At 48.4% G+C, this 24,322-nt stretch overlaps 1 protein-coding gene across 3 annotated transcripts in view; it reads right to left on the reverse strand.

Moving 5' to 3' along the window:
* Window positions 1–11,653: 11,653 nt before the first annotated feature.
* LOC135554721 (palmitoyltransferase ZDHHC7-like) overlaps window positions 11,654–24,322 on the reverse strand; it is a 40,156-nt gene continuing 27,487 nt past the window's right edge. For all 3 annotated transcript variants that reach the window (XM_064987166.1, XM_064987158.1, XM_064987150.1), the window contains 3 exons: window positions 23,504–23,585; window positions 16,915–17,045; window positions 11,654–12,628 (listed from right to left, as the gene is read on the reverse strand). In XM_064987166.1, the coding sequence (XP_064843238.1) occupies window positions 12,446–12,628; window positions 16,915–17,045; window positions 23,504–23,585 (396 nt within the window). In that variant the 3' untranslated portion in view covers window positions 11,654–12,445. The remainder of the gene's footprint in view (window positions 12,629–16,914; window positions 17,046–23,503; window positions 23,586–24,322) is intronic.

The following is a 24,322-nucleotide window of genomic DNA, read 5'->3' on the forward strand; positions in this document are numbered from 1 at the left end:
CTTCCGTCTGGCCGCATTACGAGCACCTTACGCCCACCGACGCTCACATTACGTCAATGACGTCATCGCGGCAAACTGATTACCATAAATTGTGTTTTTTATATATATAATATTGGATTTTAATTTAAAAAATATTGCATTTGGTGACAGATTTTTTTTTAAGTGTTTGTGTATATAACATTTACCAGACAGAATGAAGAAATGGAAGGACTAATTCAATGGTTTTGTTTTCATTTTAGTAACATCTTTCATCGTAAATACATGGGTCTTATTAATGAAATAAAACATTTAAATACTTAACTCGCTCCAAAATAACTTCACAGAGTCACACTCGTAAAAAAAATGTGTATAATAATTTACCCTTTATCACAGAAAAGGCATTATTATGTCCTCTTGTCCTCCATGAATTTAGACAAGTTATTGCAAGGGTATATTTTGTGCTTGATTTAAAAGGGAGCAAACAAGCTTTCTTCCATTTAATTTCAGTAATATATGCATTCCAGAAGAATTTCCCTCGAGGAGGGATCTTGTTCGAGTTAAAGTTATCTGAAGAATGTATTATATTTCTTATCCAGCAGGGGGCAACCTCTTAACATACATTGTGCATCTATCCTGACATGTTCTCCAAAGCAAAAATGCGATTTAATTAAGTTCTGAAGGTATTGGTTTGAATACAGAATTACATTCTTACTGTATTCTTACAACTATTGTAGGTTTATACAATTGTAACCCCTGACCTTAGTTTAGGTACTTACATTTTTGAAACTCAATTCATATGTTTCTTCAGATAAAATATACGTGCAGTGATGTCCTATGTATTTTTATTGTTGTATTATAATACAGTACATACAAATATATACCATTGATTTAGTGAAGGCGGAGGCAGTTGGTCATGGCTAGAAGGGATCCAGCATCTGTCAAGTTAACGTCAGATTTGATTTACTTTAGCAGGTTTGGAAGACGCTGCTGGTTGCTGCGCTCGATTTAAAGGCACAATCTTTAGATTTCTTGGTGTCCGTCATTGATTCTTGAATACTCTGATTTATATGAATCTAATATCTTATCAGATTCAAATTCGGTGCATATTGTTTCACATGTTTTTGCACAGGGCAATAAATGGAACAGCCAAATAGCCATCATTATTTTAATCGATTCAGGTTTATTATGCAAAACAACACATTATAAAGACAATTTAAGACACATTTAAAACCATCTTTCAATAATTGGTAGATACCAGGCACACCGGTTTGAGTGTCACGAACTGCAACTCTGTTAGTTTGTCAACAGTTTCCTGTTTATCAAGAAAGGTCTTGAAAATAAAGGAGCCGCACACTCTTGGAGCTCCGATGCAAAAATGTAATATCCAAAGTTTGGACAGACAAGCTGTCTGCATCAGGGTATAATCACAAACACTGCGGGATGACTCGTTTATGTAGTGTCAAACGACACAGGTGTCTGTAATCATGGCCAAGAGTGGCCTAATATCATTGGTTAATTATCAAATATTAAAATGGCATACAAAGAACAGCATACAAACAACAAATGGATAGCATACGATCATAGATTAATTTTAGACCGCACGAGCTTACAAACAATTACAATGGCAAAGGTCACAATAATCACAAGATTATGATCATTATCATGCCCTATGGCACCCTATTCCCGATATAGTACACTACTTTAGACCAGAGCCCTATGACACCCTATTCCCTATATAGTGCACTACTTTAGACCAGAGCCCTATGGCACCCTATTCCCTATATAGTGCACTACTTTAGACCAGAGCCCTATGACACCCTATTCCCTATATAGTGCACTACTTTAGACCAGAGCCCTATGGCACCCTATCCCCTATATAGTGCACTACTTTAGACCAGAGCCCTATGACACCCTATTCCCTATATAGTGCACTACTTTAGACCAGAGTCCTATGGAACCCTATTCCCTATATAGTGCCCTACTTTAGACCAGAACCCTATAGAACCCTATTCCCGATATAGTGCACTACTTTAGACCAGAGCCCTATGGAACCCTATTCCCTATATAGTACACTACTTTAGACCAGAGCCCTATTCCCTATATAGTGCACTACTTTAGACCAGAGCCCTATGGAACCCTATTCCCTATATAGTGCACTACTTTAGACCAGAGCCCTATGGCACCCTATTCCCGATATAGTGCACTACTTTAGACCAGAGCCCTATGGCACCCTATTCCCGATATAGTGCACTACTTTAGACCAGAGCCCTATGGCACCCTATTCCCGATATAGTGCACTACTTTAGACCAGAGCCCTATGGCACCCTATCCCCTATATAGTACACTACTTTAGACCAGAGCCCTATGGCACCCTATCCCCTATATAGTGCACTACTTTAGACCAGAGCGCCTATGGCACCCTATCCCCTATATATAGTACACAACTTTGGACCAGAGCCCTCAGCGTCATGTTCTAAAGCAGTGCCCTATATAGGGAATAGGGACAGATCCGTTGTCTTTCAGTGTTCCCTCCCTCTTTCAGTGTTCCCTCCCTCTTTCAGTGTTCCCTCAGTCGTTCAGTGTTCCCTCCCTCTTTCAGTGTTCCCTCCCTCTTTCAGTGTTCCCTCCCTCTTTCAGTGTTCCCTCCCTCTTTCAGTGTTCCCTCAGTCGTTCAGTGTTCCCTCCGTCTTTCAGTGTTCCCTCCCTCTTTCAGTGTTCCCTCCCTCTTTCAGTGTTCCCTCCCTCTTTCAGTGTTCCCTCCCTCTTTCAGTGTTCCCTCCCTCTTTCAGTGTTCCCTCCCTCTTTCAGTGTTCCCTCCGTCTTTCAGTGTTCCCTCCCTCTTTCAGTGTTCCCCTTGTCTTTCAGTGTTCCCTCCCTCTTTCAGTGTTCCCTCAGTCTTTCAGTGTTCCCTCCCTCTTTCAGTGTTCCCTCCCTCTTTCAGTGTTCCCTCCCTCTTTCAGTGTTCCCTCAGTCTTTCAGTGTTCCCTCCCTCTTTCAGTGTTCCCTCCCTCTTTCAGTGTTCCCTCCGTCTTTCAGTGTTCCCTCCCTCTTTCAGTGTTCCCTCCCTCTTTCAGTGTTCCCTCCCTCTTTCAGTGTTCCCTCAGTCTTTCAGTGTTCCCTCCCTCTTTCAGTGTTCCCTCCCTCTTTCAGTGTTCCCTCCCTCTTTCAGTGTTCCCTCAGTCTTTCAGTGTTCCCTCCCTCTTTCAGTGTTCCCTCCCTCTTTCAGTGTTCCCTCCCTCTTTCAGTGTTCCCTCCCTCTTTCAGTGTTCCCTCCCTCTTTCAGTGTTCCCTCCCTCTTTCAGTGTTCCCTCCGTCTTTCAGTGTTCCCTCCGTCTTTCAGTGTTCCCTCCCTCTTTCAGTGTACCCTCCCTCTTTCAGTGTACCCTCCCTCTTTCAGTGTTCCCTCAGTCCCAACTTCCCTCCGTCTTTCAGTGTTCCCTCCGTCCCAACTTCCCTCCGTCTTTCAGTGTTCCCTCCCTCTTTCAGTGTTCCCTCAGTCTTTCAGTGTTCCCTCCCTCTTTCAGTGTTCCCTCCCTCTTTCAGTGTTCCCTCCCTCTTTCAGTGTTCCCTCCCTCTTTCAGTGTTCCCTCCGTCTTTCAGTGTTCCCTCCCTCTTTCAGTGTTCCCTCCCTCTTTCAGTGTTCCCTCCCTCTTTCAGTGTTCCCTCCCTCTTTCAGTGTACCCTCCCTCTTTCAGTGTTCCCTCAGTCCCAACTTCCCTCCGTCTTTCAGTGTTCCCTCCGTCCCAACTTCCCTCCGTCTTTCAGTGTTCCCTCCCTCTTTCAGTGTTCCCTCAGTCTTTCAGTGTTCCCTCCCTCTTTCAGTGTTCCCTCCCTCTTTCAGTGTTCCCTCCCTCTTTCAGTGTTCCCTCCCTCTTTCAGTGTTCCCTCCGTCTTTCAGTGTTCCCTCCGTCTTTCAGTGTTCCCTCCCTCTTTCAGTGTTCCTCCCTCTTTCAGTGTTCCCTCCCTCTTTCAGTGTTCCCTCCCTCTTTCAGTGTTCCCTCCGTCTTTCAGTGTTCCCTCCGTCTTTCAGTGTTCCCTCCCTCTTTCAGTGTTCCCTCCCTCTTTCAGTGTTCCCTCAGTCCCAACTTCCCTCCGTCTTTCAGTGTTCCCTCCGTCCCAACTTCCCTCCGTCTTTCAGTGTTCCCTCCCTCTTTCAGTGTTCCCTCAGTCTTTCAGTGTTCCCTCCCTCTTTCAGTGTTCCCTCCCTCTTTCAGTGTTCCCTCCCTCTTTCAGTGTTCCCTCCCTCTTTCAGTGTTCCCTCCGTCTTTCAGTGTTCCCTCCGTCTTTCAGTGTTCCCTCCCTCTTTCAGTGTTCCCTCCCTCTTTCAGTGTTCCCTCCCTCTTTCAGTGTTCCCTCCCTCTTTCAGTGTTCCCTCCGTCTTTCAGTGTTCCCTCCGTCTTTCAGTGTTCCCTCCCTCTTTCAGTGTTCCCTCCCTCTTTCAGTGTTCCCTCAGTCCCAACTTCCCTCCGTCTTTCAGTGTTCCCTCCGTCCCAACTTCCCTCCGTCTTTCAGTGTTCCCTCCCTCTTTCAGTGTTCCCTCAGTCTTTCAGTGTTCCCTCCCTCTTTCAGTGTTCCCTCCCTCTTTCAGTGTTCCCTCCCTCTTTCAGTGTTCCCTCCCTCTTTCAGTGTTCCCTCCGTCTTTCAGTGTTCCCTCCGTCTTTCAGTGTTCCCTCCCTCTTTCAGTGTTCCCTCCCTCTTTCAGTGTTCCCTCCCTCTTTCAGTGTTCCCTCCCTCTTTCAGTGTTCCCTCCCTCTTTCAGTGTTCCCTCCCTCTTTCAGTGTTCCCTCCGTCCCAACTTCCCTCCGTCTTTCAGTGTTCCCTCCCTCTTTCAGTGTTCCCTCCCTCTTTCAGTGTTCCCTCCCTCTTTCAGTGTTCCCTCCGTCTTTCAGTGTTCCCTCCCTCTTTCAGTGTTCCCTCAGGTTGTCACGACTTCCGCCGAAGTTGGTCCCTCTCACACACCTTTAGTATTTGTTTTATACTGGTGTTGTTCGTGGAATAAATGACCTTACTACACTCATCTCTGCTCTCCTGCGCCTGATTCCATGCACCAGTAACCCACAGCCTGACAGAAACACGCACCACAAATGGAGTCAGCAGGACCAGTTACCCCGGTACTAGGGGTTGAGGAGCACGTCTAGCAGCATGAGGCGATTCTACAACATCTCGGCACCGCCATGGATCGCATCCTCGATCACTACCGTTGTAGTTTGCGTGAGGACGTCCATCGGGAGTTGGCCTGTAGGGACACAACGCTGACCTTCGACCAGCTGGTGCTGGGAGGTGCCGCAATTAGGGCGACCGGAGGAGGGTCGATCCATGCACCATCTGTGGTCGCAGAGGGCACACTGCCGGTCGGTGCTGGGGAGGTTCCTCTAAGAGTCGAGGCAGCAGGCAGGGCACTATCGTGTCACCCCAGGTGAGTCGGTGCAAGGCTCACCCAGAGCCCCCTGTTGCTCACATGTTTTTGTTTATTAATTTTCCTGAGATTTCCCCGCATAAGGCGCTCGTAGATTCAGGCGCAGCAGGAATTTTATTGACCGATCATTTAGGGATCCCCATTGGTCCTGTGGATATGCCTTTCCCTGTGCGCCCTAGATAGTCGACCATTGGGGTCAGGGCTGATGAGGGAGGCCACCGCTCCACTGGGCGTGGTTACGCAGGAGGGTCACAAGGAGAGAATCACTATCTTCCTTATTGATTCTCCTGCGTTTCCCGTGGTGCTGGGCCTACCCTGGTTGGCCTGTCATGACCCCACTATTTCGTGGCAACAGAGGGCTCTCCCAGGGTGGTCACGAGAGTGCTCAGGGAGGTGTTCAGGGGTTTCCGTCGGTGCGACTACGGTGGAAAGTCCAAACCAGATCTCCACCGTGCTCATCCCCTCTGAATATGCCGATATGGTTCTCGCTTCCTGTAAAAAGAAGGCGACTCAATTACCCCCCCATCGACGGGGGGGTTGTGTGATAAATCTCCTGTTAGACGCAGCACCTCCCAGGAGTCACGTGTATCGACGCAAGAGGAGACGGCGGCTATGGAAACATATGTCTCCGAATCTCTGGGGCACATTCGTCCTTCCACTTCACCTGCCACCTCCAGTTTCTTTTTTGTGAAAAAAAAAAAGGATGGAGGTTTGCACCCCTGTGTGTATTGACTATCGAGGCATCAACCAAATCACTGTGAGGTACAGTTACCCGCTACCTCATCGCCAGTGCAATCGAGTCAATGCACGGGGCGCGCTTCTTCACAAAATTGGATCTCAGGAGCGCTTACAACCCGGTGCGTATCCGGGAGGGGGACGAGTGGAAGACGGATTTCAGTACCACCTCAGGGCATGATGAGTACCTCGTCATGCCGTACAGGTTGATGAATGCTCCATCAGTCTTCCAAGATTTTCCGGGACCTACACGGGCAGGGTGTAGTGGTGTATATAGACAACATTCTGATATACTCCGCTACACTCGCCGAGCATGTGTCTCTGGGGAGCAAGGCGCTTGGTCGACTGTTGGAGCATGACCTGTACGTCAAGGCTGAGAAATGTCTGTTTTTTCAACAGTCCGTTTCCTTCCTAGGGTACCGCATTTCCACGTCAGGGGTGGAGATGGAGAGTGACCGCGTTACAGCCGTGCGTAATTGGCCGACTCCCACCACGGTAAAGGAAGTGCAGGTTTCTGGGGTTTTCCAACTACTACTGGAGGTTTATCTGGGGTCTGTCAACTACTACCAGAGGTTTATCTGGGGTTTGTCAACTACTACCGGAGGTTTATCTGGGGTTTGTCAACTACTACCAGAGGTTTATCTGGGGTTTGTCAACTACTACCAGAGGTTTATCTGGGGTTTGTCAACTACTACCGGAGGTTTATCTGGGGTTTGCCAACTACTACCGGAGGTTTATCAACTACTACCGGAGGTTTATCTGGGGTTTTCCAACTACTACCGGAGGTTTATCTGGGGTTTGCCAACTACTACCGGAGGTTTATCAACTACTACCGGAGGTTTATCCGGGGTTTGTCAACTACTACCGGAGGTTTATCAACTACTACCGGAGGTTTATCCGGGGTTTGTCAACTACTACCGGAGGTTTATCTGGGGTTTGTCAACTACTACCGGAGGTTTATCCGGGGTTTGCCAACTACTACCGGAGGTTTATCCAGGGTTTTGGTCAGGTAGCGGCTCCCATTAACTCACTGCTGAAGGGGGGACCGGTGCGTTTGCAGCGGTCGGCTGAGGCGGACAGGGCTTTTGGTCACCTGAAGGCTCTGTTTACCTCGGCTCCGGCTCACTCGGATCCCATCCATCCTGGTCGTTGTGGATTGTTTTCTAAGTCCCGTCGTCTCCTCCCTTTGCCCGGTCTCCCTACGACCCTATAGACTGCAGAGGCCCTGTTCACACACGTCTTCTGATCGGGGTCCCCAGTTCACGTCAAGAGTCTGGAGGGCGTTTATGGAACATCTGGGGATCTCGGTTAGTCTTACCTCAGGTTTTCACCCCGAGAGAAATGGGCAGGTGGAGAGAGTGAACCAGGACGTGAGTAGGTTTCTGCGGGCGTATTGCCAGGACCGGCCGGGGGAGTGGGCGGCACTCATACCCTGGGCAGAGATGGCCCAGAACTCGCTCCGCCACTCCTCTACTAACCTCTCCCCCTGCCAGTGCGTACTGGGGTACCAGCCGGTTCTGGCGCCATGGCATCAGAGCCAGATCGAGGTTCCTGCGGTGGACAACTGGTTTAGGCGCTCGGGGGAGACATGGGACGCAGCTCATGTGCACCTTCAGCGGGCCATGAGGCGTCAGAAAGTGAGCGCAGACCGCCACCGCAGTGAGGCCCCGGTGTTCGTACTGGTTGGCTGGTATTGTTTGTGTGCATGTTTGTATATAATGTTCAGGTCGTTACTGGTTGGCTGGTATTGTCTGTGTGTGTTTGTATATAATGTACAGGTCATTACTGGTTGGCTGGTATTGTTTGCCGGGTTGGTTATTACGCCCGTTATTTACGAGTGACCGGTAATTTCACGCACCGTTAGTATTTGTTTTATACTGGTGCTATTTGTGGAATAAATTACTTTGTACACTCATTTCTGACACACCACAAGTCAGCAGGACCAGTTACCCACAGCCTGACAGAAACACGCACCACAAGTCAGCAGGACCAGTTACCCACAGCCTGACAGAAACACACACCACAAGTCAGCAGGACCAGTTACCCACAGCCTGACACAGGGAGTAAAATAACGAGATCCTTTTTCCACATCAGGCTAAAGCTCTTTATTTTAAAACAAATTATATCTACAATCATAAACCAAATGGATACAGTTTAAAACATACAGCATTAATCAATGGCGGATATTTACATGATTGATGATTGTATTGATTAGGGTAACGCATATCTCATAAAACAAAACGGGTGGTTGATGATCATCCATACCCCGTGTCACAATGGCTCTGTTGTGAAGACAACTAAATCAGCAGAGAGATGAGGTCAGGAGGGCTGAGGGGGAACAAAATGGTGGACTGAATTAGCCTTCCTCATGAGGGAGGTCAGGAGGGCTGAGGGGGAACAAAATGGTGGACTGAATTAGCCTTCATCATGAGGGAGGTCAGGAGGGCTGAGGGGGAACAAAATGGTGGACTGAATTAGCCTTCATCATGAGGGAGGTCAGGAGGGCTGAGGGGGAACAAAATGGTGGACTGAATTAGCCTTCATCATGAGGGAGGTCAGGAGGGCTGAGGGGGAACAAAATGGTGGACTGAATTAGCCTTCCTCATGAGGGAGGTCAGGAGGGCTGAGGGGGAACAAAATGGTGGACTGAATTAGCCTTCATCATGAGGGAGGTCAGGAGGGCTGAGGGGGAACAAAATGGTGGACTGAATTAGCCTTCCTCATGAGGGAGGTCAGGAGGGCTGAGGGGGAACAAAATGGTGGACTGAATTAGCCTTCATCATGATGGAGGTCAGGAGGGCTGAGGGGGAACAAAATGGTGGACTGAATTAGCCTTCATGAGGGAGGTCAGGAGGGCTGAGGGGGAACAAAATGGTGGACTGAATTAGCCTTCGTCATGAGGGAGGTCAGGAGGGCTGAGGGGGAACAAAATGGTGGACTGAATTAGCCTTCATCATGAGGGAGGTCAGGAGGGCTGAGGGGGAACAAAATGGTGGACTGAATTAGCCTTCTTCATGAGGGAGGTCAGGAGGGCTGAGGGGGAACAAAATGGTGGACTGAATTAGCCTTCCTCATGAGGGAGGTCAGGAGGGCTGAGGGGGAACAAAATGGTGGACTGAATTAGCCTTCCTCATGAGGGAGGTCAGGAGGGCTGAGGGGGAACAAAATGGTGGACTGAATTAGCCTTACTCATGAGGGAGGTCAGGAGGGCTGAGGGGGAACAAAATGGTGGACTGAATTAGCCTTCATCATGAGGGAGGTCAGGAGGGCTGAGGGGGAACAAAATGGTGGACTGAATTAGCCTTCCTCATGAGGGAGGTCAGGAGGGCTGAGGGGGAACAAAATGGTGGACTGAATTAGCCTTCCTCATGAGGGAGGTCAGGAGGGCTGAGGGGGAACAAAATGGTGGACTGAATTAGCCTTCATCATGAGGGAGGTCAGGAGGGCTGAGGGGGAACAAAATGGTGGTAGTGATGGTCTGTGTTCAGTAGGGTAGAGTCTATGTCCAGACTGTTTAATGTCAGGACACTTGGGTTGTGGCCAGAGGCAGGGAGCATCAGGGTGTTTAATGTCAGGACACTTGGGTTGTGGCCAGAGGCAGGGAGCATCAGGGTGTTTAATGTCAGGACACTTGGGTTGTGACCAGAGGCAGGGAGCATCAGGGTGTTTAATGTCAGGACACTTGGGTTGTGACCAGAGGCAGGGAGCATCAGGGTGTTTAATGTCAGGACACTTGGGTTGTGACCAGAGGCAGGGAGCATCAGGGTGTTTAATGTCAGGACACTTGGGTTGTGGCCAGAGGCAGGGAGCATCAGGGTGTTTAATGTCAGGACACTTGGGTTGTGGCCAGAGGCAGGGAGCATCAGGGTGTTTAATGTCAGGACACTTGGGTTGTGGCCAGAGGCAGGGAGCATCAGGGTGTTTAATGTCAGGACACTTGGGTTGTGGCCAGAGGCAGGGAGCATCAGGGTGTTTAATGTCAGGACACTTGGGTTGTGGCCAGAGGCAGGGAGCATCAGGGTGTTTAATGTCAGGACACTTGGGTTGTGGCCAGAGGCAGGGAGCATCAGGGTGTTTAATGTCAGGACACTTGGGTTGTGGCCAGAGGCAGGGAGCATCAGGGTGTTTAGATCAGTCAGGACACTTGGGTTGTGGCCAGAGGCAGGGAGCATCCGGATGTTTAATGTCAGGACACTTGGGTTGTGGCCAGAGGCAGGGAGCATCAGGGTGTTTAATGTCAGGACACTTGGGTTGTGGCCAGAGGCAGGGAGCATCAGGGTGTTTAATGTCAGGACACTTGGGTTGTGGCCAGAGGCAGGGAGCATCAGGGTGTTTAATGTCAGGACACTTGGGTTGTGGCCAGAGGCAGGGAGCATCAGGGTGTTTAATGTCAGGACACTTGGGTTGTGGCCAGAGGCAGGGAGCATCAGGGTGTTTAATGGCAGGACACTTGGGTTGTGACCAGAGGCAGGGAGCATCAGGGTGTTTAATGGCAGGACACTTGGGTTGTGGCCAGAGGCAGGGAGCATCCGGATGTTTAATGTCAGGACACTTGGGTTGTGACCAGAGGCAGGGAGCATCAGGGTGTTTAATGGCAGGACACTTGGGTTGTGGCCAGAGGCAGGGAGCATCCGGATGTTTAATGTCAGGACACTTGGGTTGTGGCCAGAGGCAGGGAGCATCAGGATGTTTAATGTCAGGACACTTGGGTTGTGGCCAGAGGCAGGGAGCATCAGGCTTCTTGAGAAGCGTCACAGAACCACACGAGCTCAACACAGTCTTCATCCCTGTCACCTGTTTGTCCTCAATGCCTGAAGTGTTCAAGTCCTGGAATGTAGTTAACTCAGAACGTCATTTCACTCCTGTCCTGTCTGTCCATTGGGTGTCCTAGACAAATCCTGTTTAACGTCCAATCACAACTCAGTGTCTTCAGAGCAGAACAATGATTGTGACTGACACCTCTACAGTTCCATACAGCAGGTTCTTCATCAAAAAGACAGAAGAGGAGCTCCTTAAAAAAGCAAACTGGCTGGCTGGCTGGCTGGCTGACTGGCTGGCTGGCTGATTGACTGACTGGCTGACTGACCGGCTGACTGATTGACTGACTGATTGACTGACCGGCTGACTGACTGGCTGGCTGATTGACTGACTGGCTGACTGATTGACTGACCGGCTGACTGATTGACTGATTGACTGACCGGCTGACTGATTGACTGACTGATTGACTGACCGGCTGACTGATTGACTGACTGATTGACTGACCGGCTGACTGATTGACTGACCGGCTGGCTGATTGACTGACCGACTGGCTGATTGACTGACTGATTGACTGACCGGCTGACTGATTGACTGACCGGCTGACTGATTGACTGACCGGCTGGCTGATTGACTGACCGACTGGCTGATTGACTGACCGGCTGACTGATTGACTGACCGACTGGCTGATTGACTGATTGACTGACTGATTGACTGACTGGCTGATTGACTGACTGGCTGGCTGGCTGACTGGCTGGCTGGCTGGCTGGCTGACTGGCTGACTGACTGGCTGACTGAATGGGGCTCACAGTAGAGAAGGGCAGGCTGGTCTCTCCCTGTCCCAGAACAGTGGCAGTTGAGTGATCACTATCAAACACAAAGGGATTAGCGGCCAAGGGTTCAGCTTGAGATTCAGCCCCAGGCTCTCTGTGTAGAGGACTGACCCAGAAACAGACCCATATTCAGCCCCAGTCTCTCTGTGTAGAGAACTGACCCAGACCCATATTTAGCCCTAGTCTCTCTGTGTAGAGGACTGACCCAGAAACAGACCCATATTCAGCCCCAGTCTCTCTGTGTAGAGGACTGACCCAGACCCAGACCCATATTTAGCCCTAGTCTCTCTGTGTGGACAGACTGACCCAGATAAAGCCCAAAGTGTGTTCAACGGTCCAGAGAGGCCCGGGGGTATCAGACTGTCCAGAGAGGCCCGGGGGTATCAGACTGTCCAGAGAGGCCCGGGGGTATCAGACTGTCCAGAGAGGCCCGGGGGTATCAGACTGTACAGAGAGGCCCGGGGGTATCAGACTGTCCAGAGAGGCCCGGGGGTATCAGACTGTCCAGAGAGGCCCGGGGGTATCAGACTGTCCAGAGAGGCCCGGGGGTATCAGACTGTCCAGAGAGGCCCGGGGGTATCAGACTGTCCAGAGAGGCCCGGGGGTATCAGACTGTCCAGAGAGGCCCGGGGGTATCAGACTGTCCAGAGAGGCCCGGGGGTATCAGACTGTCCAGAGAGGCCCGGGGGTATCAGACAGGGAAGAGCTGTGTTTGGCTGCTCAGCCCTCAGACAGAGAACTCCACACCACTATGGCGTGTAGTACGTGTCATCAGTAGGCGCCGCAGACGCAGGCCGGCGAATGGGTTGAACCAGAGGAAGGAGGGCGGGCCTCCGAACACGGCCTTCATCCCCTCCCAGCGCACACGCCGCTCCCACGTCGGCTTCTCATTCTTCAGACGCTCGATCTCCTGGGAGATGAAACAGACACAGACAGACAGACAGACACAGACAGACACTTTAGTCAAACACACTATTTTAATGAAACCGTGCTACTGCTGCCTCAACTAGGTCGATTCAGGACAGACATTTTGTTCTATTTGTTTATGGATATCAGGGGAAAACTGAAGGAGTTGGACCAGAATGATTTGTAGTCCAGTCAGACTAGGAGATGACTCAGGGGCTGAGTCATCTCCTATTACAGGGGCTGAGTCACTGGCTTACTAGGGCTCTTCCATACCATCCCTAGGAGGGGTACGTCACTTTGGTGGGTTGAGTCACTGATGTGATCTTCCTGTCTGGGTTGGCGCCCCCCCTTGGGTTGTGCCCGTGGCAGAGATCTTTGTGGGCTATACTCGGCCTTGTCTCAGGATGGTAAGTTGGTGGTTGAAGGTATCCCTCTAGTGGTGTGAGGGCTGTGCTTTGGCAAAGTGGGTGGGGTTATATCCTTCCTGTTTGGTCCTGTCCGGGGGTGTCATCGGATGGGGCCACAGTGTCTCCTGACCCCTCCTGTCTCAGCCTCCAGTATTTATGCTGCAGTAGTTTATGTGTCGGGGGGCTAGGGTCAGTTTGTTATATCTGGAGTACTTCTCCTGTCCTATCCGGTATCCTGTGTGAATTTAAGTATGCTCTCTCTAATTCTCTCTTTCAATCTTTCTTTCTCTCTCTCGGAGGACCTGAGCTCTAGGACCATGCCTCAGGACTACCTGGCATGATGACTCCTTGCTGTCCCCAGTCCACCTGGCCGTGCTGCTGCTCCAGTTTCAACTGTTCTGCCTGTGATTATTATTATTGGACCATGCTGGTCATTTTTGAACATTTGAACATCTTGGCCATGTTCTGTTATAATCTCCACCCGGCACAGCCAGAAGAGGACTGGCCACCCCACATAGCCTGATTCCTCTCTCGGTTTCTTCCTAAGTTTTGGCCTTTCTTGGGAGTTTTTCCTAGCCACCGTGCTTCTACACATACATTGCTTGCTGTTTGGGGTTTTAGGCTGGGGCTATATAAATTGATTTGATTTTGAGGGTCTTCCAAATATTGAAAGTGTGTAAATAGTTACCCATGTTATTTTGTAAATGTATATATATTTATTCCTATATTTTTTTATCAATGAATTTTTTCCCCATTTTTTTTCACATTTTCTTGGGGGGGGGTGTGTAAGAGTAACATTTTGGTATTTTGTATATAGTTATGTTTCAAAATGTATACCTTCACCAATTTGGCCACTTGGGTACATTTGGGCTACTTGTGTGGGACACCTGGGTGACTTCATGATAAATGTCATGTAGCACACTCATTTTGGAAGTTAGCATTCTGAAACTTTGCACAAGTACTGTTGCCCTCTTATGTTTTTCACTGAAATTGTCCCCATCATCCTATCTGAATGTTTGTTTTATCTTGTTCATTTTAAAGATGATACAAAAATAAAAAAACGTATGGTTTATTTCATTGTTTTATCTAAACCAGATCGATTGTGTTATATTCTCCTACATTCAATTCACATGAACACAAACTTCAGAGTATTTTCTTTCAAATGAAAAAAAAAAAAAAAAAAAAAAAAAAAAAAAAAAAGAATATCCTTGGTTCTGTGCCAGGCTGTTAGATTTGGGTCTTCAGGCGGAAATTGCACAAAGTAGGGGGGAGCTGTAATAAACTCAGTTCTTTACAATTCCTGACATTTGATCTTAGTAAAAATTCCCCGTCTTAGGTCAGTTAGAATCACCACTTCATGTTAAGAATGTGAAATGTCACAATAATAGTAGAGAGAATGATTTATTTCAGCTTTTATTTCTTTCATCACATTCCCAATGGGTCAGATGTTCAGATACACTCAATTAGTATTTGGTAGCGTCGCCTTTAAATTGTTTAACTTGGGTCAAACGTTTCGGGTAGCCTTCCACAAGCTTCACACAATAAGTTGGGTGAATTTTGGCCCATTCCTCCTGACAGAGCTGGGTAACTGAGTCAGGTTTGTAGGCCTCCTTGCTCACACACGCTTTTTCAGTTCTGCCCACACATTTTAGACATCATTGAGGTCAGGGCTTTGTGATGGCCACTCCAATACCTTGACTTTGTTGTCCTTAAGCTATTTTTCCACAACTTTGGAAGTATGATTGGGGTCATTGCAAGAACCATTAACGACCAAGCTTCAACTTCCTGACTGATGTCTTGAGATGTTGCTTCAATATATCCACATAATTTTCTTTCCTCATGACGCCATCTATTTTGTGAAGTGCACCAGTCCCTCCTGCAGCAAAGCACCCCCACAACATGATGCTGTCACCCCCGTGCTTCACGGTTGGGATGGTGTTCTTCGGCTCACAAGCATCCATCTTTTTCCTCCAAACATAACGATGATCATTATGGCCAAACAGTTCTATTTTTGTTTCATCAGACCGGAGGACATTTCTTCAAAAAGTACGATCTTTGTCTCCATGTGCAGTTGCAAACCGTAGTCTGTCTTTTTTACGGCGGTTTTGGAGCAGTGGCTTCTTCCTTGCTGAGCGGCCTTTCAGGTTATGTCGATATAGGACTCGTTTTACTGTGGATATAGATACTTTTGTACCTGTTTCCTCCAGCATCTTCACAAGGTCCTTTGCTGTTGTTCTGGGATTGAATTGCACTTTTTGCACCAAAGTACGTTCATCTCTAGGAGACAGAATGTGTCTCCTTCCTGAGCAGTATGACGGCTGCGTGGTCCCATGGTGTTTATACTTGTGAAGTTTTGTTAGTACAGATGAACGTGGTAACTTCAGGCGTTTGGAAATTGCTCCCAAGGATGAACCAGAGGTCTTGGGGGATTTCTTTTGATTTTCCCATGATGTCAAGCAAAGAGGCACAGAGTTTGATGCTTGGCCTTGAAATACATCCACAGGTACACCTCCAATTGATTCAAATTATGTTAATTAGCCTATCAGAAGCTTCTAAAGCCATGACATAATTTTCTGGAATTTTCCAAGCTGGTTAAAGGCACAGTCAGCTTAGTGTATGTAAACTTCTGACCCTCTGGAATTGTGATACAGTGAATTATAAGTGAAATCATCTGTAAATAATTGTTGGAAAAATTACTTGTGTCATGCACAAAGTAGATGTCCTAACCGACTTGACAAAACTATAGTTTGTTAACAAGAAATTTGTGGAGTGGTTGAAAAATGAGTTTTAATGACTCCAACCTAAGTGTATGTAAACAAGTTAATGAGTTCAACCTAAGTGTATGTAAACTAGTTTTAATGGCTCTAACCTAAGTGGATGTAAACTAGTTTTAATGACTCCAACCTAAGTGTATGTAAACAAGTTTTAATGAGTCCAACCTAAGTGTATGTAAACGAGTTTTAATGACTCCAAACTAAGAGTATGTAAACTAGTTTTAATGACTCCAACCTAAGAGTATGTAAACTAGTTTTAATGACTCCAACCTAAGTGTCTGTAAACTTCCCACTTCAACTGTACTTGTACATTTACTTTCAATACGTATGTACATTTAAAACCAAATACTTTTACTCAAGTAGTATTTTACCTGGGTGCCTTTCACTTGATTCATTATCTATTAAAGTATCTTTATTTTTACTCAAGACAATTGAGAACGTTTTCCACCACTGCTATTAACCTGGTTCCTTTAAGTGGTGACGAACACAGAGCTTTCCACCACTGCTGTTCACCTGGTTCCTTTAAGTGGTGACGAACACAGAGCTTTCCACCACTCCTGTCCACCTGGTTCCTTTAAGTGGTGACGAACACAGAGCTTTCCACCACTGCTGTTCACCTGGTTCCTTTAAGTGGTGAAGAACACAGAGCTTTCCACCACTGCTGTTAACCTGGTTCCTTTAAGTGGTGACGACCACAGAGCTTTCCACCACTGCTGTTAACCTGGTTCCTTTAAGTGGTGACGACCACAGAGCTTTCCACCACTGCAGGCTGGGCACGGTGTCAGTAATAATGTGTTAACCTTGACAAGTGTTCCTTTAAGTGGTGACGAACACAGAGCTTTCCACCACTGCAGGCTGGGCACGGTGTCAGTAATAATGTGTTAACCTTGACAAGTGTTCCTTTAAGTGGTGACGAACACAGAGCTTTCCACCACTGCAGGCTGGGCACGGTGTCAGTAATAATGTGTTAACCTTGACAAGTGTTCCTTTAAGTGGTGACGACCACAGAGCTTTCCACCACTGCAGGCTGGGCACGGTGTCAGTAATAATGTGTTAACCTTGACAAGTGTTCCTTTAAGTGGTGACGACCACAGAGCTTGGTGCCTCACCGTCTCATCGTTGCAGATGGAGTGTATCTGCGTTCCGAACATCACCACGGTGAAGGTGAGGAAGAGGAAGGCCTCCAGACAGAGGAAGATCATCAGCATCACCGCCACTGGCGGAGAGAAGTTGGTGCATTCTGGGAGATGGATTTGTGGGAGAGGAGAGGAGAGAGGTGTCATTATTTTTGACAGAGGAGAGGGGTGTCATTATTTTGTCCTCTGATCATAAAGATTCTATTAACATTTAAAAGCATTTAAAATCAAATGTATCATCATTATAAACACCATCATCATCATCATTATTATAAACATCATCATTATCAATCTTCTTCATTATTATAATCATCATCACCATCATCATCATCATTATTATAAACATCATCATCAATCTTCTTCATTATTATAATCATCATCATCATCATTATTTCATAGCAGTCAGGCATCTTAGTCTTCGTCTTGTCGTGTTCCGTGTATCTTTATTTTTTTCTTCGCATTTATTTTTAAAAATATGTTTTAAACCTCAACTTCAACATACTCTCCTGCAACGCGCCTCACCCAATGTGGTATAGAACTGCTATTTTCTTTACTTTAGAACCGGAAGCCCCAACAGAAGCTAGCCAGCTAACTAGCTAGTAGTCAGCTCGCCACTGCTCAAGGTCATAAGCTTAACCTTTAGCCCGGACAAGTCCTGCCAGTCTGCACAGCGCGATTCAACCCAGAGCATACTGGACGCTTTTTCCCCACATATACTGATTCCTACCGCAAGCTCTGAACCTTCTCATCTGGACCATCACAACTAGCTAGCTGCTATCCAAGGGCTACCCCCTGGCTAATGTCTCTGTCCCAAAGAAAGCACCAATTAGCCTGGAGCTAGCCTGTGCTAGGCCCATCCCCCAGCAAGCTGAAGAGGTCCATCAGCCACCTGGGATACAATACCTATTTTGCCAATTGGCCTGGACCCTTTTATTACACGTAGCCCCAATGATCCTTCATGACTGGTCTACCGACGTAAGCCGCCCAAGGGGGCTACAACTGACTCTTCCGTTGCGAGTCTGCTAGCCCCGGCCCGCTAGCTGTCTGAATCACTGTGTCTCCAGCCCACCGAGCTACTCACTAGACCCCATGGTCACTCGGCTACGCCTCTCCCTGTAAATATGCCTTGTCCATCACTGTTTTGGTTAGTGATTATGGTCTTATTTCACTGTGGAGCCTCCAGCCCTGCTCAATATGCCTCAGCTAACCATTTTGTTCCACCTCTCACACATGCGGTGACCTCACCTGGTTTAAAAGGGGTCTCTAGAGACAATACCCCTCTCATCGTTACTCAATGCCTAGGTTTACCTCCACTGTATTCACATCCTGCTATACCCTTGTCTGTACATTATGCCTTGAGTTTATTCTTCCGTGCCCAGAAACCTGCTCCTTTTACTCTCTGTTCCGAACGTACTAGACAACCAGTTTTTATAGCCTTTAGCCGCACCCTCATCCTACTCCTCCTCTGTTCCTCTGGTGATGTAGAGGTGAATCCAGGACCTGCAGTGCCTAGCTCCACTCCTATTCCCCAGGGCTCTCTTTTGATGACTTCTGTAACCGTAAAAGCCTTGGTTTCATGCATTTTAACATAAGAAGCCTCCTCAAGTTTGTTTTATTCACTGCTTTAGCACACTCTGCCAACGCAAATGTCCTAGCTGTGTCTGAATCCTGGCTTAGGAAGGCCACCAAAAACCCTGACATTTCCATCCCTAACTATAACATTTTCCGACAAGATAGAAATGCCAAAGGGGGCGGAGTTACAGGCTATCTCTGCAGTAGATTGCATCAATGAACCTACCAGATACAACCCCAAATCCGTAAACACGGGCAACCTCATAGATGTCATCCTAACCAACCTGCCCTCCAAATCTACCTCTGCTGTCTTCAACCAGGATCTCAGAGATCACTGCCTCAGTGCCTGCGTCTGTGGTCAAACGCCCTCATCACTGTCAAACGCTCCCGAAAACACTTCAGTGAGCAGGCCTTTCAAATCGACCTGGCCTGGGTATCCTGGAAGGACATTGACTTCATTCCGTCAGTAGAGGATGCCTGGTTATTCTTTAAAGGCGCTTTCCTCACCATCTTAAATAAGCCATGCTCCGTTCAAGAAATTTAGAACCAGGAACAGATATAGCCCTTGGTTCACTCCAGACCTAACTGCCCTCGACCAGCACAAACACATCCTGTGGCGTAGCATCGAATACCCCCCGCGATATGCAACTTTTCAGGGAAGTTAGGAACCAACATACACAGGCAGTTAGGAAAGCAAAGGCTAGCTTTTTCAAACAGATATTTGCATCCTTTCGCACAAACTACAAAACGTTCTGGGACACTGTAAAGTCCATGGAGAATAAGAGCACCTCCTCACAGCTGCCCACTGCTCTGAGGCTAGGAAACACTGTCACCACAGATAAATACACGATAATTGGGAATTTCAATAAGCATTTTTCTACGGCTGGCCATGCTTTCCACCTTGCTACCCCTACTCCGGTCAACAGCCATGCGCCCCCTTCAGCAACTTGCCCAAGCCTCCCAAATTTCTCCTTCCCCCAAATCCAGATAGCCGATGTTCTGAAAAAGCTGCAAAATCTGGACCTCTACAAATCAGCCAGCCTAGACACTCTGGACCCTATCTTTCTAAAATTATCCACCGCAATTGTTGCAACCCTTATTACTAGCCTGTTCAACCTCTCTTTCGTATCGTCTGAGATTCCTAAAGATTGGAAACCTGCCACGGTCATCCCCCTCTTCAAAGGGGGAAACACTCTAGACCCAAACTGTTATAGACCTATATCTATCCTACCCTGTCTTTCTAAGGTCACAGACCATTTCGAATCTCACCATTGCTTTTTTGCTACGCAATCTGGTTTCAGAGCTGGTCATGGGTGCACCTCAGCCACGCTCAAGGTTCTAAACGACATCATAACCGCCATCTATAAGAGACATTACTGTGCAGCCGTATTCATCGACCTTGCCAAGGCTTTCGACTCTGTCAATCACCACATTCTTATCGGCAGACTCAATAGCCTTGGCTTCTCAAATGACTGCCTCACCTGGTTCACCAACTACTTCTCTGATAGAGTTCAGTGTGTTAGTGTGTTAAATCGGAGGGCCTGTTGTCTGGACCTCTGGCAGTCTCTATGGGGGTGCCACAGGGTTCAATTCTCGGGCCGACTCTCTTCTATGTATACATCAATGATGTCGCTCTTGCTGCTGGCAATTCTCTGATCCACCTCTACGCAGACGACACCATTCTGTATACTTCTGGCCCCTCCTTGGACACTGTGTTAACTAACCTCCAGATGAGCTTCAATGCCATACAACTCTCCTTCCGTGGCATCCAACTGCTCTTAAACGCAAGTAAAACTAAATGCATGCTCTTCAACCGATCACTACCAGCACCTGCTTACTGCCTGGTTCCGCTGACCAGCACCTGCTTACTGTCTGCTGCCTGGTTCCACTGACCAGCACCTGCTGCCTGGTTCCACTGACCAGCACCTGCTTACTGTCTGCTGCCTGGTTCCACTGACCAGCGCCTGCTTACTGCCTGGTTCCACTGACCAGCACCTGCTGCCTGGTTCTGCTGACCAGCACCTGCTGCCTGGTTCTGCTGACCAGCACCTGCTTACTGTCTGCTGCCTGGTTCCACTGACCAGCGCCTGCTTACTGTCTGCTGCCTGGTTCCACTGACCAGCACCTGCTTACTGTCTGCTGCCTGGTTCCACTGACCAGCACCTGCTGCCTGGTTCCACTGACCAGCACCTGCTTACTGTCTGCTGCCTGGTTCCACTGACCAGCACCTGCTGCCTGGTTCCACTGACCAGCACCTGCTTACTGTCTGCTGCCTGGTTCCACTGACCAGCGCCTGCTTACTGTCTGCTGCCTGGTTCCACTGACCAGCGCCTGCTTAGTGTCTGCTGCCTGGTTCCACTGACCAGCACCTGCTGCCTGGTTCCACTGACCAGCACCTGCTTACTGTCTGCTGCCTGGTTCCACTGACCAGCGCCTGCTTACTGTCTGCTGCCTGGTTCCACTGACCAGCACCTGCTTACTGTCTGCTGCCTGGTTCCGCTGACCAGCGCCTGCTTACTACCTGGTTCCACTGACCAGCACCTGCTTACTACCTGGTTCCACTGACCAGCACCTGCTTACTGCCTGGTTCCACTGACCAGCACATGCTTACTGCCTGGTTCCACTGACCAGCACCTGCTTACTGTCTGCTGCCTGGTTCCACTGACCAGCACCTGCTTACTACCTGGTTCCACTGACCAGCACCTGCTTACTACCTGGTTCCACTGACCAGCACCTGCTTACTACCTGGTTCCACTGACCAGCACCTGCTTACTACCTGGTTCCACTGACCAGCACCTGCTTACTACCTGGTTCCACTGACCAGCACCTGCTTACTACCTGGTTCCACTGACCAGCACCTGCTGCCTGGTTCCACTGACCAGCACCTGCTTACTGTCTGCTGCCTGGTTCCACTGACCAGCGCCTGCTTACTGTCTGCTGCCTGGTTCCACTGACCAGCGCCTGCTTACTGTCTGCTGCCTGGTTCCACTGACCAGCACCTGCTGCCTGGTTCCACTGACCAGCATCTGCTTACTGTCTGCTGCCTGGTTCCACTGACCAGCGCCTGCTTACTGTCTGCTGCCTGGTTCCACTGACCAGCACCTGCTTACTGTCTGCTGCCTGGTTCCGCTGACCAGCGCCTGCTTACTACCTGGTTCCACTGACCAGCACCTGCTTACTACCTGGTTCCACTGACCAGCACCTGCTTACTACCTGGTTCCACTGACCAGCACCTGCTTACTGCCTGGTTCCACTGACCAGCACCTGCTTACTGCCTGGTTCCACTGACCAGCACCTGCTTACTGCCTGGTTCCACTGACCAGCACCTGCTTACTGTCTGCTGCCTGGTTCCACTGACCAGCGCCTGCTTACTGCCTGGTTCCGCTGACCAGCACCTGCTTACTACCTGGTTCCACTGACCAGCACCTGCTTACTGCCTGGTTCCACTGACCAGCACCTGCTTACTACCTGGTTCCACTGACCAGCACCTGCTTACTACCTGGTTCCACTGACCAGCACCTGCTTACTACCTGGTTCCACTGACCAGCACCTGCTTACTACCTGGTTCCACTGACCAGCACCTGCTTACTACCTGGTTCCACTGACCAGCACCTGCTTACTACCTGGTTCCACTGACCAGCACCTGCTTACTACCTGGTTCCACTGACCAGTACCTGCTTACTAGGTGTCTGGTTAGACTGTAAACTCTCCTTCCAGACTCACATTAAGCATCTCCAATCCAAAATTAAATCTAGAATTGGCTTCCTATTTCGCATCAAAGCATCCTTCACTCATGCTGCCAAACATACCCTCGTAAAACTGACCATCCTACCGATCCTCGACTTCGGTGATGTCATCTATAAAATAGCCTCCAATACCCTACTCAACAAACTGGATGTAGTCTATCACAGTCCAATCCGTTTTGTCACCAAAGCCCCATATACTACCCACCACTACTTCGCCACCATGGCCTATTTATTGCCTTACCTCTCTTATCCTACCTCATTTGCACACACTGTATATAGACTTTTCTACTGTATTATTGACTGTATGTTTGTTTTACTCCATGTGTAACTCTGTGTTGTTGTTTACTCCATGTGTAACTCTGTGTTGTTGTTTGTGTCAAACTGCTTTGCTTTATCTCTGCCATTACACTAAACATAGAAACACAGTAGCCTACCATTACACTAAACATAGAAACACAGTAGCCTACCATTACACTAAACATAGAAACACAGTAGCCTACCATTACACTAAACATAGAAACACAGTAGCCTACCATTACACTAAACATAGAAACACAGTGCCTACCATTACACTAAACATAGAAACACAGTAGCCTACCATTACACTAAACATAGAAACACAGTAGCCTACCATTACACTAAACATAGAAACACAGTAGTCTACCATTACACTAAACATAGAAACACAGTAGCCTACCATTACAATAAACATAGAAACACAGTAGCCTACCATTACACTAAACATAGAAACACAGTAGTCTACCACAGTGAATGTAGCCGTAAACAGTAGTCTACCACAGTGAATGTAGAAGTAAACAGTAGCCTACCACAGTGAATGTAGCAGTAAACAGTAGCCTACCACAGTGAATGTAGCCGTAAACAGTAGCCTACCACAGTGAATGTATCAGTAGCTTACCACAGTGAATGTATCAGTAGCCTACCACAGTGAATGTAACAGTAGCCTACCACAGTGAATGTAACAGTAGCCTACCACAGTGAATGTAACAGTAGCCTACCACAGTGAATGTATCAGTAGCCTACCACAGTGAATGTATCAGTAGCCTACCACAGTGAATGTAGCCGTAAACAGTAGCCTACCACAGTGAATGTAGCCGTAAACAGTAGCCTACCACAGTGAATGTAGCCGTAAACAGTAGCCTACCACAGTGAATGTATCAGTAGCCTACCACAGTGAATGTAACAGTAGCCTACCGCAGTGAATGTAGAAGTAAACAGTAGCCTACCATTCCACTGGTCATTGACACAGCTGTAGAACTGTAGGAAACTGAGGCAGAGGGCGTAGACCGAGATCAGAGCTATGTACATCTGAAGGCAGGAGAGAGGGAGGAGAGAGGGAGGAAGAGAGAAGGGAGGCGTGGGGAAGTTGAGAGGGGAGGAAGAGAGAAGGGAGGCGTGGGGAAGTTGAGAGGGGAGGAAGAGAGACGGGAGGAGAGAGGGTAATTATAGAGTCAGAGAAAGGAGAGGGATAGGGGAAGGAGGTAAAGAGAGGAATGGAGAGGTGGGAGAGAGCGAGGGAACAGGAGAGAGTAGAAAGGGAAAGTGAGTGGGAGGAAGAGAGAGACCAAAAGAGAGGTGGAGAGGAAGAGAGAGCGAGAGAGACAGAAAGAGAGGTAGAGAGGAAGAGAGTGAGAGACAGAAAGAGAGGAAGAGAGAGAGAGAGAGATAGAGAGAGGAAGAGAGAGAGAGAAAGAGAGATGGAGAGGAAGAGGTGGAGAGAAAGAGAGAGACAGAAAGAGAGAGAGGAAGAGAGAGAGAGAGAGAGAGAGAGAGAGAAAGAAAGAGGTGGAGAGGAAGAGAGAGAGAGAAACAGAAAGAGGGGGAGAGAGAGAGAGAAACAGAAAGAGAGGAAGAGAGAGAGAAAGAGGTGGAGAGGAAGAGAGAGAGAGAGAAACAGAAAGAGAGGGAGAGAGAGAGAAACAGAAAGAGAGGAAGAGAGAGAGAAACAGAAAGAGAGGAAGAGAGAGAAAGAAACAGAAAGAGAGGAATGGAGAGGTGGGAGAGAGCGAGGGAACAGGAGAGAGTAGAAAGGGAAAGTGAGTGGG

This window comes from Oncorhynchus masou, chromosome 2 (genome assembly GCF_036934945.1).
Source record: "Oncorhynchus masou masou isolate Uvic2021 chromosome 2, UVic_Omas_1.1, whole genome shotgun sequence".
In the NCBI taxonomy this organism is placed as follows: Eukaryota; Metazoa; Chordata; class Actinopteri; order Salmoniformes; family Salmonidae; genus Oncorhynchus; species Oncorhynchus masou.